The sequence below is a fragment of the Vespula vulgaris genome, chromosome 9 (genome assembly GCF_905475345.1).
Source record: "Vespula vulgaris chromosome 9, iyVesVulg1.1, whole genome shotgun sequence".
NCBI lineage: Eukaryota > Metazoa > Arthropoda > Insecta > Hymenoptera > Vespidae > Vespula > Vespula vulgaris.
The window spans coordinates 6,600,535-6,615,827 of record NC_066594.1 but is presented as its reverse complement, the minus strand read 5'-3'; the positions used below and the strand labels follow the sequence as shown (position 1 = coordinate 6,615,827).

Below are 15,293 nucleotides of genomic sequence, written 5' to 3'. Positions count from 1 at the left end.
GATATTAATAAAATAAATTTCGAATATAATGCGTTTTCTTCATTTTCAAAAAATAACAAATCTATTGCCAATCTAGTCAATTTATATAATTCATGATATACGTGCCTTTCATTATGGCACACGTCAGCACAGTGCGCCCTCTACTTCATGACTTATATTTGTATATGTGATGTGGAGAATAGATTGGCTTATGTAAAAAAAAAGAAAATTATATTAGGTTAATATAAAGCACGTAGCGCGTTAGAATTATTTCTCAAAATGGTACGTATATCCACTTGTTAATAAAATTATATCGATGTCAAAGGAATTATTATCGTTCAATATAGTTCACATGAACACACAATATTACTTCTCCATTTGCAGATGTCAACTGCCAATTTTTATTTTTTTTCTAAAGTAAGACAAATTTTCATATTAATTATGTATTAAATTGATTTTTACATTTTCAGGTACTTATCGCTGCTGCTGTATGCACGAAGGCGGGAAAAAGTAAGTATTTTTTTTCTTAGATCATAATGTGATTACACATTTACGTGTTCACGTGTGTGTTCACCCATTCGTAATACACCCGGTTCTCTCAAATTATTCAATGTAGATAGTAGATTAAAGTGCTTATCATTTACGAATTCATGTTTATCAGTATTACTCATATTTCAATAATAATAACTTGGGAATATAAAGGACAAAAGTATTGTATTTTTTAACTAAAATAATTAAAAGAAAATATTGTAATGAGATAAAGATGAATAGAGAATATAGACACATACATACGTATACATGGCCTTGTTTTTTAGCTATTATTTCCCGTCAGTTTGTCGAAATGACAAAAGCAAGAATTGAAGGATTACTGGCTGCATTTCCAAAGTTAATGAGTTCTGGTAAACAGCATACTTTTGTTGAAACAGAATCTGTGAGATATGTTTATCAACCTTTAGAAAAAGTATACATGTTACTCATTACGACCAAGGCTAGTAATATCTTGGAAGATTTAGAAACTTTACGACTTTTTGCAAGAGTGGTAAGTAATATATTATATATCGTTGTACACTGTAAATTAAGAACTATATCTTTTTAGATCCCGGAATATTGCACTTCAATGGATGAACTTGAAATAGCGGATAACGCATTCAATTTAATATTTGCATTTGATGAAATAGTTGCATTAGGATATAGAGAAAGTGTAAATCTTGCACAGATTAGAACTTTTGTGGAAATGGATTCTCACGAGGAAAAGGTTTATCGTGCAGTAAGGATGACTCAAGAACGTGAAGCTAAAAATAAAATGCGTGAGAAAGCTAAAGAATTGCAGAGGCAGCGAATGGAAGCAAATAAGAAAACCGGTATCAAGAATCCAGGTTTTGGTAGTAGTTACGGGAGCGGCGGTGGTTTCACTCCAACTCCTACGGTCGGAGACACTGCCAATTTTGTATCAGATTCAGTTAGATCGACGTATACCCCAGTACAGTGAGTTCAATTAATTTTTTACATTTTTATTATATAATTATATAAAAAAATATATATATAAAAATAAAAAACGTGTTTATAGAAAGCCAGCTAATACTGGTCCAGGTGCAATGAAACTTGGCGGAAAATCTCGCGATGTTGATTCGTTTGTTGATCAATTAAAAGAAGAAGGTGAAAATGTTGTAAGCACTCCACTTACAGCATTGGGAACAAAGCCTGTGCCAATCAGTCCTCAGATAATTAATACTGAACCGTACGTATCTTTCCTCCTTTATTATACGAAATCAATGCTTAATAAATGTTAATAAATATCTATTCATATCAATAAACTTTGTAAAAACAGTGTTCATTTGCGACAAGAAGAGAGACTTAACGTACGTGTCGGCCGTGATGGAGGTCTTCAACACTTTGAATTACATGGTTTAGTAACATTACATATCTCTGATGAAAAATGGGGTCGTATCCGTGTCCAGCTTGAAAATAGGGATTCGAGAGGAATTCAGTTACAAACTCATCCAAATGTCGATAAAGAATTGTTCAGGACTCGTGGTCAAATTGGATTGAAAATACCTACTAAACCATTCCCATTGAACACAGATGTTGGTGTATTAAAGTGGCGTCTACAAGCTCAAGATGAAACAGCATTACCAATTTCAAGTATGAATTTTTTAATGAGCTAAGGACTTTTTAAAGATTATATAAAGATTTTTTAATTATGTGAAATTGTTTGGATTCAAGTCATTCAAAACAATGTAACTATTTCATTCTTCAGTAAACTGTTGGCCTAGTGAAAATGGTGAAGGAGGCTGGGATGTAAACATTGAGTATGAATTAGAACAAGATGATCTTGAATTAAATGATGTAAACATAAACATTCCGCTTCCAATTGGGTGCACTCCTATAGTAAGCTCGTGCGATGGCCAATACACACACGAAACGAGGAAAAATATATTAGTATGGTCACTACCACTAGTCGATGCCTCAACGAAATCTGGTTCAATGGAATTTTCTGCTCCATCTTCTACATCTGCAGATTTCTTTCCACTTCATGTTTCTTTCGCATCAAAAACGTCATATGCCAAAATTAAGGTATCGTATAAATTTTAAGAAATTTTCCAAATTTTATTCATCCAACAAATATATTTATTATTTTCTTCTCTCCTTTTTTTCTTTCATGTTCAGATCACGGAAGTTATACTAGTAGAAGATGAAAGTCCTGTAAAGCATTCTATAGAAACAGTTTTCTTTACTGACAATTACGAAGTGGTATAAGTTGCAGAGAATGTAGATAATAGTCTACATACGCTTTGAACACACGGAAGTGAATACGGTACACTGGAAAATATAATTTTAATAATAAGTAACTAGCCTAATTAGTATTCATATGCCAATCAGATTTCTATTTCCATATGATCATTTATTTGATGATCCATGGTCACTGCAAAAATGTATTGCAGTATATTAATGTGCACATTACAATCATATTGTTATAATGTATGTTCAATATTAATTTGTCAGATATAAAACTGCAAAAAAAGCCGTATTTTAATTAAAACAAAAAAAAAGAAAACAAAAGAAAGGATAAACCTCTTCAGATATATAAATTTTAATGAATTAATCGCGTATATAGGATATTTTATAGATGCTATATGTTTGATTATTTATATCAAATTAAACATTACTAACAAAGGCTTTCATCTATTTTGGAGAAGAAAATAATTATTTCACTGTCTATATGCCTTTTGTGCATTGTTACATACATATGATGATATAGTGTACTAAAGAAAGAAGAAAAAAAAAGAACATAAAATTGTAAACAGAGAATTTTTTCTTCTAATAATTTATTAAATGTTATAGTTGCACCAATTCCTTTAATCCTTATACTAGAATTATGTATAAAAGCATTTAGTGATGTGACTTTAGTTTGAGTTACCGAAATTTATAAATATTTCTTTTATTACATAAAAATATATATGATATATATTGATTATATAAATCATATTTTTTTCTTATCACAAAATATACTTTCTTAATGAAAAAAGATGAAAACGTATTGATCTTTGCATTGAAAAATTCTTATCTTTTGATCATTTTAATACATACTTATGGAACACAGTTAAGCCATTTATGCATATATATATATGTGTGTATATATATATAGATACATGTGTGTGTCTAGGACTTTTTATATACACATTCTGAGATATAATTTCTCAATTATTTTTGAATGGATTTATTTGACTTTTATAAGCCGTTTCGAATTAATTATGAATTAATACATGTATATAAATAATAAAACTTTCATATTGTTATATTTGGAAGTATGTATTATAGTTAAAAACATAATAATAAAAAACTATATATTTTACATTAATACATGCTTAAAACAAAGCAAATTATTCAATACTGCAAAGTGATGCAATTAATGGATATGTCAAATGAAAGCAAATATTGTTTAAATTTTTTGGAATCATTAGATCGTATTTAGAGATATTCTAAAATAAAAACGGTGGAAATTATTATTTATCTACCCTGATCATTACCAATGTGTAGAAACTGTTAATATTAAGAGGATAATAGGTAGAGTCTATATATATATATATTATAATAAAATTATTTTTACTGGTATTAGTCTAATTATTGTATCTAATCAATCTTGAACTTTTATTACATTTGCATTTACATTTAATATGTAGCTACTTTTTCTCCAATTTGAGAAATATATTTTATATTTTGTATTTCTTTATGTACATCTAAACATTTTTATTTGATTAAAAATCAATATATTTAAAAAATAATTATTTATGGTATAAAATGACATTAAAGATAATATACAAAATAATATATATTTATTATAATAATGATAATATTTACACAACGTTTAAAAATATTTAAACAATATATAATTAACAAGTTATTGCAATATATCCGATGGTACATTTACTACTTGCTGCAACAGATAGTTTTCAATAACTGCTTTAGCTACAAAAAGAAACATGTTTATTTTCTTAATAATTTTTCAAATTAATTTTTAGTTATAATTCTGTTATTATATACATTTGTTTACTATACTCTTACCAGTTAACGAATTATTTATTATTGCAGCTTGATATGCACTTATATTGTGCACATTACGATGTGTAATATCTGCCCCTCTAGACAAAAGTTCGAAACAAACATGTGGATGATCGCCATGAGCTCCGTAAATAAGAGGTGTGTTTCCTTCCTAAATTATATACATTCAATTATTACTATTCGTTTCTTTTTTATATTGTACAATGTATAAGATAATTAAAAATACATAAATAAGTTTTATAGACCTCGTCACTTGCATTCGAATCAGCACCATGATTCAAAAGTAACTTTACAAGATCATGATGTCCATAAGCAGCAGCTAAATGTAAAGGAGTCTCCCCATTGTGACCACGATAATTTTTGTTTGCACCAGCCTTTAACAGCTGTCTTGCACTACCTAATTGTCCGTATCCTGCAGCCCACATAAGACCTGTTAAACCTTTCTCATCTGGAAGATCTACAGATCCTGCAAAATAAAACATTTGTGTCATAGAACGTAACTAATTGTTCAATATTGTATTATTTTATCATGAACAAGGGCAAGGAACCTGGTTGAATGCTTTCAGGAGTAAGTTCTCCCTGGCCAGCTAACGTATGAAATGTAATGTCTGTTCTTCCATAAAGTTGAGGTATTTTTGTTCGCGTATTACCTCTTTGCAAATTAGTTAACAAAGTCGGCGGCTGTAAGAGCATTGTTATAAGAATAGAGTAAAGAATATTGTAATGTATAACGAATCAGAAATATCGTACCTTGTATGGTTGAAAGGCACTGGTTCTGGTTGCATCTTGCCATGCTCCTGGTGCCCAATGCCATTTCCTTTCTATAGGTTCTGACCTACACCCTATGTTTGCATTATCTGGTTTATAGATCAAAGGCCTTGGTCGTATACCAATTGCCGTTTCAGTGTTATCTCGTGTCGTTCCTTTAGATTGCAATAACATTTAAATTTATTCCTCGTCACTTTTGTGATAAAAATTTTACCTTCTTTTTTGCTTGTTGAAGATTCACATTCTTCTTCTCCGTTTTCTTCTTCTTTTATAATTAATTCCTCATGAATTCGATTTTCCATGACCGTTTAAATATTTATATTAGACTACATGAAAATATATACAAAACAGTTGGTTGTATTAAACCACAGCATGTCACGCATTTATTAAACAAGTTGCTTCACTTAATTATTAAATATATTTCCATATCAAATAATAAAAAGTATACGGCATAACTTCAAACATTAATAAATAAAGAAATTAAAAGTAATCTTAATCATCCATTATAACTGGAATAAAATGCTCAAATATATATCTGTTTACAAATAAAGACAAAGCGCATTCCAAATTAGTGTCGACATTAGCGCCAAATTTGAAATTCCATCGGATTTGTATCATACCGATGTTGTATCGTAAATTCTTCAGATTCTCCATGCATTATCATTCATATTTCTTAACATAATGTATAATTATATTTTTGAATACACACACACGTATATATATATATTATTATTATACAGTAATAAGGGGTTATACGAGCCGAGCAAAGGTCGTGGGATTCGATAGCACAGGTATACATAAACAAACTGCGCGGTAAGAAAAAACTGCATCGATGGGATCACCGTAGTTGCCAGGAGAATACCCTCACGAGGGTATACATGACGTCAAATTACCCCCACTGCTATTCTATACTACGTCATTTTCGTCACGTGACATGAGTTATGTCTTATGATACGTTGAATAACCTAACCTAATCCTAACAATACTACTGCTGCTACTACACTACTCGTACTACATTACTACACATTGTCCTACCATCCCCCACTACCGTCCTATTTTTATTCCGTCGATCCGACAACACCGGTGACAACGTAGTCATTATACGACTTTTGCATAGCTCGTGTTTCGAATTTTGTTTAGGTTATATTGTTAATAAATTTGTTTTGTACTGTGTAGTTTATTGTTTATCATGTTTGATGAAGTCGAATTACCGCATTTATGTTTTCACTAATCATATGTAATTAAACTTAATTGTTATAGACATTTTATATATTAAAAATAAAAAAAGAAAAAAATAACAGCATAGCCGTTATTTTACCGCAAAATTTTTATCCATTGTTAAAATTCATTGTGTTAATTAATTTAATTTTTTATAATTTGTTAATAATTGTTTCAGTCGACTTTTTTGTGTCAGTATCGTAAAAATAATAATGCCATATAAAAAGTCGATCGCTTATCATCAAATATTGGAGAGAGAAATGTTTTTGATGTTCTAAAGTACAATGGACTTTCTCAATAATTTCTGATTTACTTCGTATTTATCAATGCGTTTTATAATGTAAAATTTGTTTTATAACACCCAAAAGAAATAGAATTTCGTTTCATGTGACTACAAAGTACAATTTATTTTCATAAAATAATAGTAATACATAGGTTATCTACCAAGACTTGTGAATATAAATGTACAATCGTGCCTTCATTTTTTCTAAATAATTTCTATAGGATTAATGTCATCGATTATATTACTAATAATGATAATAATAATTCATACTGTCACGCTCACAACAATTGTTTATTTACAGATTAATATATTGGAATTAATATTTTACAAATATCTCCTTTTTTCTCACACGCAAATGAGATTGTTTACTCTTACTCAGATGTAATCTGTATTGTCAGTTATTTTTGGCTTCGCACATGTTATTTTAGTTCATAATTGCTTTCTTTTTCTCACTCTCTTCCTCTCTTTCCTTTTTCATTTTTTATGATATATTATGCTTCTATTCTACAATTAATATATAATATAAAATGTAATTGTTAAATAATATATTTTTAATAATAGGTACTTGTTTGAAAAAAAAAAATATTAATGTGTTATATATTTAGTAATACGAAATGATGTTCATTCTGCAAGAAATAAAATTAAATTAATTATATTACATGTGACAGTAATAGACAAGGTAATATTACTAGGAAGAATATTTATCTTCTATCGATTATGCACTTTCCAATTAGTCACAGTGAAATCCCTTAAATATTAATACAAATTCTTTGTATCTGTCAGTCTTTGTTAATCAGGAGCAAACGTACTTTTAAATCTAGGACTATGATTTTTTTTTTCATACAGACAATGAGATATAAATTCAAATTATATAATTGTAGAATAAAATCTTAAGAAATTTAGAAAATTAATTTCAATGAGTTTTTTCCATTGTATTTACTATATTTATAGATTTATCTCTGATATTTTTAATTTCTTGTAAAGGAAATTCTTCTACTTTGTATTTTTTTTTCTTCTTTCAAACATTTTTTCTCTCGTATATACGACAAGTATGTTATTTGTTTTTATAAGAAATCATCTCATATGATGATGTATTTGGGAAACTATCTTTATTATATTTAAAGTAACATCTGTAGTTTGGGAATAATGTTGGTGTTAACAGTGCTCGAGCTGACAGAGGCAATGAGTAAACAGTTTTTATATCTCTAAGAATCACCTATGTAAATATCGAGCATCGATATATCTCTAGTTTTCAAAATTGTTATGAAAGTTTTACATTTTGAAAGGGGTATCAGTCCTTCAATTTTAATTTTATTGCTATCAATAAATAATAATTCTACTTATAATTTGTATTAATTTATAATGTAAATATGGTTTAGTCATTATTTCTTTGACGAATCTATTGAATTTTCTGTTAGCAATGATGGAGATTATTAATAATGATAGATCATAATACACACGTGGAGAATATTTTGTAAGTGATGAATAATATAGATAAATCATTTCATTCATTCGCACTATATTTACGATTATCCATTAGGGTCTTTTGTGATACTCGTTATAAAAAAAACAAACAAAAAAAAAAAAGAGAGAATTTTTATATACTTGTACGCAACGTTTCTTATCAAATCGTCGAACAATTAATTCATTTTCTTAGATAATATTAATTACACGTTAATACGCTACAAAGGATCGCGTCAAATTGTTGGTATTATAATTTCTTTTTTCTTTCTTTTCTTTTCTCATTTCACGAATTTGATATCTTAGGCAAATTTATATATTGCTGTATTATATTAGATCGTTTACCTCGCCGATTTTTTAATCAAAGATATGCACTCGCAACTAATTTTGTCAATGCAATAATAAATTTTTCACATACATATATATATTATACATAATATCTCGTTTTGAATTTCATTTCAATTTGGTTGTTTAGTTAAAGCCAATTAGCTCTTTATATAGTAATATTATATTTTCTATATGAATGACATGATCAACTCTTTTTTAGAGAAACAAACGTATCAATATTTTTGGAACAAAGCTCGTCATTTAATATTTTTTTTTTCATCTTCATCATTATCATCGTCATCATCTTCTTCCTTTTTATCTTTCGATAAACTTTTGTATTTGTAGAGATTTACAGTTGACTTTCCTAATCAGTCTTCTTCACTCGTATAAGATTATCACAGAATTTTGTAGTGATTCACATTTTGGGAAATAGATCAAAGCAATTTAATAAAGTATATAAACAAATTGACGCGATCCCATTATAATGACAAAATTGTTATAATCGATTATTAATTAACGAGATTGTATTTACTATTTAAATCGTCAAAGTTTAACAAATCCATTTTTTTTTTTTTTTTAGATTATTTAGCCATAGTTACTACTTAACAGCATATGATGAATTTTGCCATAAGGGACTAGAGTCATTGATGATCCATAAGCTTTTGAATGATTAATCATTACTTATGGATACTTCTAATCATCTTTTTTTATGAATTATGGCGTTTACAAACTGTAAGACTTTAGTTTCATCGAACGAATACAACATTATTTTTTAACTGTATTTTCATTCTATTAATTATCTATTGAATAATGTTGTTGATAGAATGAATCATTCAAAATATCAATAATACATTTCTACATTTATTATAAAGAATAAATACAAAGGAAATTTAAAATATTCACTTTTCAAATGAGATAAACTGAATGTTTTGTTGTATTTGTTACAATTACAAAAAAAAATAAAAAATAAAAAAATCATGATTATGATATATTGAATATTCCTTCTATCAATTAAGTATTATTTCCTGTATAATCCATTTACATCTCAATTTATAAATGTTATGTTTTATTTATATTATTATGTTTCTATTACACATAATTGTGCAATATGTGTATATGTATGTATGTCTGTATGTATGTACACAATAATTAGTGTTCCGTTAAATGAATATTAGTGATTTTGACAAATAGGTTGAACTTGATCGAAGCATCTGAGACATCGTGGAATAAGAATTTGAAGCAAAAATATATGACATTGAACATTTTTTAAACATTATCTTTTTTCCAAAGCTCATCAAGTTTATTACTTTCGTTAAAATGGTTTTTTTCTTTTTTTTTCTTTTCTCATTTTCATCTCTCTCGACAACGTATTTTCATTTTTCATTTTCATTTCAATTTTTAACTTATGGATCGAGAATGCACGTTTTCTAAGTTAAACAAGACTCTTTAAAGATTTATATATATGAATGTATTTATTCATTTTTCTTCTTTTTGCAACGCGTTAGTCTGTTTCTCGTCCGTTTCACGATGAATTATCGGCAGTATATAAGGCATACGAATAATTTTTCCCTGCTATTGCTCTTTATTTAAATATTTCATTTATAACAGAATTCGTTACATACGCTTGTTAGCATTTATATTATGCAAATCTCGAACGTTTTCTCATCTTTGTAAGATCTATATACTTTAACACGAATAATAACGTAGAATGATCGTTAATCATATTGTGAAAGATTTGGATTCTTTTAATTTCTCATTTCAAGCTGTGTATATTATCTGAATGTATTTTTATTTTTTATTTTATATTTTATTTTAAGTATATATATATATATTTTTTCCTGCTTTTTTTTCTTCTTTTCTTTTTTAAATTTACTTCGATTATTATGAATGACTTTAATTACAAACGTTGACAATGATTTACTATGTGTAATGTGAAAAATAAGATAAAAAACGTAATATATCGTTCATAACATAAATCCAACGAGCACGAGTTGTTCTTAATTACATATGGGTTCAGGAAAATGGATTTTTTCTTTTTTTTTTTTTACAAATCTTTGCTTTATCATTCTATATAAGTTTTGTTTGTTATTATTATTATTATTGTTATTACTAATATTATTAATATTATTAATATTATTATTATTTTATTATTATTATTATTATTATTATTATTATTATTATTACTATTATTACTGGATTTATATATTAGTACTCGACTACATTCTATGGAACCATTTAATTGAATACTATTTATGCTTAATTAATGAATTATTTTGATATATATATATATATATATATATATATATATATATATATATATATATATATATATATATATATATATTTTGAGACGAGAAACGGACTAGCTTGAAATTCTTGATGTTTATTGAATTTGAATTGATAGAAAAATAATTAAGGGGATTTGACGACACAACATAGGCTCGAAATGATTAAACAAATTAAATATACAATGATATTATTTGAAAGAATGTGAATATGTTTATTTTCGCAAAAAATGAAAGAAAGAAAGAAAGAAAGAAAGAAAAAAGGAACGACGACAAAAGAAAAAAAGAAAAATTAAATTCATTGTTAGACCGATGAAAATTAATTTATCGTCAGAATGAATATACACGATTGATATTACAATATATATTTGAATATTGAAATAAAAATTGATGAAAGGCACTCAATTAGCTAGTCTCCTTACGTGTGTGTGTGTGTGTGTGTGTGTGTGTGTAAAAACTTTTCGTACATTCTCATAGGGAAATACGTTTAAAATATTTGTGTAAAATGCAGTAGTTAAAAAGATATTGCTTTGTTGTGTGTTGACAGTAACGTGTCGCATTTAGAAATATTTCTTTCTCTCTCTCTCTCTCTCTCTCTCTCTCTCTCTCTCTCTCTCTCTCTCTCTCTCTCTCTCTCTCTCTCTCTCTCTCTCTCTCTTTTTTTTTATCTTAAACGTTTACTACAAGTTTATCTTTTTTTCTCTTCTCTCTAACATTCAATAAATAGAGTTGATTATTATAAATTTGTCTACAAGTAATATAATCATTACCAGACAGGGGTACGCAAGTATGCAGAAATGTGTTTCACATTTCAGACATAATAATATCTATCTCTTCGACCCTGATTTTCAAATGAATTAGTAATGTATTATCATACGATAATGAAAATCATATATATGTATATATATTATACTTTCGTATTCTTTATCAATGAGTGTGTCACACCAAAAAATGCATTATCGTTAGAAAATCGTTAAAACATCAACATGCACCTAAAACACTGACAGGGATTACTTATCAATTCATCGCTTTAAGCTTCTGTTACATAGATGAATTATTACACGTGTAACTATTTTACGTTATTATTCTTATTCTTATTTTTATTCTTATTATTCTTATTCTTATTATTATTCTTATTATTATTATTATTATTACTATTACTATTATTATTACTATTATTATTATTGTTGTTTTTATTGTTATTATATTATTATTAATTAATTGTTGTTATAATAATAATAATAATAACAACAATTAATGAATATATTGTTAATCTAATTAATATTATTTATTTTATTTATTTATTATTATTATAATATTATAATAATAATAATAATTATTATTATTATTTACAATTGCATGAGTAATAATAGCAATAATACTTGCGTTATCGTTATCAATAGATTCCTTTTACAAATCGAATTTGTTTATTTCACTTTTTTATCAAATAAATTCCTTAATCCTTTCTCAAATTAATCATGATGATATACACGTGTCACAATAATGTATTAATTATTTATAATACAAATACAAATGGACCGTTCATAAACACGCACACGCACACGCATACATACTCACACAACATCCTTTCCATATGTTATAAATATAATATATGAAAAGGGAAAACCCTTCTGCGCGTTAGACATTAGGGCAAATAAATACTATACACATTTTCGATAGAGGAAAATCTGTTTTTAAAATTTGTCAGAGAACGTCCAAGCGATCACGACGATTGGATCCTGCCCAATCCAATAAATTTATATACCGACGTGTTTTCTCTTAAGTATTAGGGTATTCCTTCTGTCTGTCAATTTTTTTTTAGTGCGCTTCGCGACATACACCGTCGTCGTTAAATAAAATTTCCTTTTTCATTACGATCCTTTCTTTTTTTTTTTTATTTTTTTCTTTGTTCTTTTTTTCTACCTTCGTTAATGAAAAAATTTTTCAAATACAGGGTTTCATACACGAAAGTTCACGGGCGGATTCCCAGAAAAAGTTCTTAAAGTGATTTTTAAATATCTCAGTTACTCTTTTCCGAGATGGTTTTATATATATTTATATATATCAGTACTCGTATCATAGGCTCATAGTTTTGCCATCTCAGAGGAAAGAATAAAGTAAAAGGAGAAAAGAAAAGAAATTAATCCGTAAGATCTCGTAGAAAGAGTAATTGATCTCCAAAATCATCAAGAAACTTTTGGCCCATGTAGGAACTTTCTGACCTACCCATCCCTTTCCCCTCCCATCGGCTTTAACTTTTTAATATTGTATTTCGGACCTAGAAAAATTCCAAGTAATATAATACGTATTTGAATATAACGATACAATAATATAAAATGTGCACGCATGATTATACAATTGTAAAGTGCAATGTCTTCCGATTATAACATTATATTACATAGACAATATAATGATTTTAAAAACCGATTTACGATTAACATAAATTCGTATAAATACAATATGACGATGAGAGACAATGGTGTATAGGTGTGATATAAAGATAAAATGCTTTGGTATCTTCAATTTAAAACAGTATATTGACGCCGATTTTTTGTTATTTTTTTTTTCTTTCTTTTTTTTCTTTTTTCTTTTTTTTTTCTCACATCTTGTTTGATCATAAATATTTAATAATCGTAATCTATCCCACATCGACAATCAAGTATTTTCACAAAGCGTACTAAAATAAAACCGAGCATAGTTTGTTTTCACTTTTTAATCTTACATATATACTATTGGAAGGATACATTATACTTCCGTAGTACGGCTATAAGGTGTTGAGTCATCCGACTGCGATAGCTTTCGTTCGCGTTTAGCAAAGAGGCCGCCTAAAAAAGATGGCTGTTGAGTGAGACCTTTGCTACCACCAGGAATCGTAGCACCTGGGTGAACAGGATGCACTTGTTGTCCAGGATGTTTAATACCCTGGCTCATAGAACTCGCAGAAGTAGATTGAAATGAAATTGACATACCGCTATCTAACGAGCCTACGCTCCCACGACGTTGCGGTTTCTCACCGGCGACTGAAAATATATGATAAATAATTAATGCGGTGTATCAATTAAAATAAAAATAACATCGCAGAGCGACGATCATTCATTATATCCCTATCGTGATTTTTCTATTTAAATTCTTACATTGTTCGTGTATATCTAGTAACGAGTTACTCAGAGCGGAACGTTTCAATTGTGTATCCATGTCGACTGTTTCTGATCTTTCGGAACATGGTCCTGGACAAGGACAAACTTCTACGTCGGCTACACCAGAATCTCTATTTTCGGCACCCCCTCTCGCACCTCTGCTACTTTTTTGCCGTTCCAATTCGGTTTCGATCCTCAATGTTTCCATTTCGTCCATTTCGCTGATCGACTCGCGAAGATCTTCAACAAATTTACATCTATCGTGTTCGTTCCTGGCGTTGAATGTGACTAGGACTTTGCCATCGACCCGTTGAGACAATCTTATTCCATACGGATAATCTACGGAAGTTTTATTATGACCGATTAAAATATAATACATGCGAACGCGTATCTCTTTTTCTATGTATATATACATTTCTTTCTTTCTTTCTTTCTTTCTTTCTTTATTTATTTCTTCTCTTTTTTTTTCTTTTTTTTTTTTTTCTTATCATCTCTAATAAATATTATGACATTTATACTCACGAGGAACCTCGAATAATGTCACGACCATTCCGCAAAGTGGAAAACTTTGTCTGAACGTGTACGTAACGCTGTTCTTTTTCTTACTCAAAATTTTGGTAACAACGAGTAAGTCGTTAAAAAGGAAGACCTCCCTTTGATGTACCCCAGGTCTTTCCTTCTTATGAATATCCGGTATCTCGTATAATCTACAATAACAGACCAATCTTCTATGCGGCAAAGCCATATTTGGTTTTTTCCCAACTATCGTAGCTTGGACCTTCATAACTTGAGATACGTGATCGGAGCCCGGTTTAAATTCGTTGTCCTTAACTCTCTCGTAAATGCCAACGAGTATGTCCTTATCTATGTCACCGCAATCGTCGATACCCCTGAGATTTTTAACGAAGTCATCGAGTCTCATTCTACGTTCTGGTTTTAGATTCGGCGTATGTAAATCTGTATTTAGCATGATTATTGCAAATGCTAAAACAAATACTGTATCGGCCGAACGTAATCTCGAGACAACGTCAGGATTACATTGGCAGTAACGTTGACTGAATACTTCCATCAAACGTTCGATCTTTTGTGCCTCCCCGGGCATTCTGAAATACGCTTGGAATTTTCGCAGTGCAACGTCGACCTGCATCCCCGATAAATCTAGTTCATGCGAGAAGCATCTAAAAAAATAAAACAAAAAAAAAACAAAATAGGAAAAAAAGAAAACGGATGAGAAGGAGAAGAGGAAAAAAAGAAAAAGAAGACGAATCGTGAACA

At 28.7% G+C, this 15,293-nt stretch overlaps 3 protein-coding genes across 9 annotated transcripts in view; 1 reads left to right on the top strand and 2 right to left on the bottom strand.

The window, feature by feature from the left end:
* Positions 1–112: 112 nt before the first annotated feature.
* On the top strand, positions 113–5,039 carry LOC127066089 (coatomer subunit delta). Its single transcript, XM_050999377.1, has 9 exons — positions 113–261; positions 450–489; positions 795–1,018; positions 1,076–1,464; positions 1,547–1,717; positions 1,808–2,121; positions 2,237–2,553; positions 2,647–4,677; positions 4,783–5,039. The coding sequence occupies exons 1-8, from the start codon at positions 259–261 to the stop codon at positions 2,734–2,736; spliced, it is 1,548 nt and encodes a 515-aa protein (XP_050855334.1). The 5' UTR covers positions 113–258; the 3' UTR covers positions 2,737–4,677; positions 4,783–5,039.
* LOC127066093 (DNA-binding protein RFXANK-like) lies at positions 4,297–6,143 on the bottom strand. The gene is made up of 7 exons (XM_050999385.1): positions 5,928–6,143; positions 5,522–5,633; positions 5,290–5,462; positions 5,088–5,220; positions 4,785–5,005; positions 4,543–4,690; positions 4,297–4,446 (listed from the first exon to the last, which is right to left on the bottom strand). Exons 2-7 carry the CDS (start codon positions 5,607–5,609, stop codon positions 4,379–4,381), a joined length of 831 nt encoding a protein of 276 aa, XP_050855342.1. The 5' UTR covers positions 5,610–5,633; positions 5,928–6,143; the 3' UTR covers positions 4,297–4,378.
* A 937-nt stretch (positions 6,144–7,080) lies between these two features.
* LOC127066080 (IQ motif and SEC7 domain-containing protein 1) overlaps positions 7,081–15,293 on the bottom strand; it is a 109,147-nt gene continuing 100,934 nt past the window's right edge. For 6 of the 7 annotated variants that reach the window (XM_050999360.1, XM_050999354.1, XM_050999359.1 and 3 more), the window contains 3 exons: positions 14,541–15,196; positions 14,016–14,357; positions 7,081–13,901 (listed from right to left, as the gene is read on the bottom strand). In XM_050999360.1, the coding sequence (XP_050855317.1) occupies positions 13,627–13,901; positions 14,016–14,357; positions 14,541–15,196 (1,273 nt within the window). In that variant the 3' untranslated portion in view covers positions 7,081–13,626. The remainder of the gene's footprint in view (positions 13,902–14,015; positions 14,358–14,540; positions 15,197–15,293) is intronic. The other variant, XM_050999358.1, reaches the window with a different exon arrangement.

Excerpts from the sequence above, each read along its gene's own strand:
- LOC127066089 (XM_050999377.1), top strand. Across the intron at positions 1,019-1,075 it reads TACGACTTTTTGCAAGAGTG|ATCCCGGAATATTGCACTTC; the intron begins GTAAGTAATATA and ends ATATCTTTTTAG. Across the intron at positions 2,554-2,646 it reads CGTCATATGCCAAAATTAAG|ATCACGGAAGTTATACTAGT; the intron begins GTATCGTATAAA and ends TTTCATGTTCAG.
- LOC127066093 (XM_050999385.1), bottom strand. The coding sequence starts at position 5,609 with ATGGAAAATCGAATTCATGAGGAATTAATTATAAAAGAAGAAGAAAAC. Across the intron at positions 4,691-4,784 it reads ATTCGAATGCAAGTGACGAG|GAAGGAAACACACCTCTTAT; the intron begins GTCTATAAAACT and ends TATATAATTTAG. Across the intron at positions 4,447-4,542 it reads AATAAATAATTCGTTAACTG|CTAAAGCAGTTATTGAAAAC; the intron begins GTAAGAGTATAG and ends TTCTTTTTGTAG.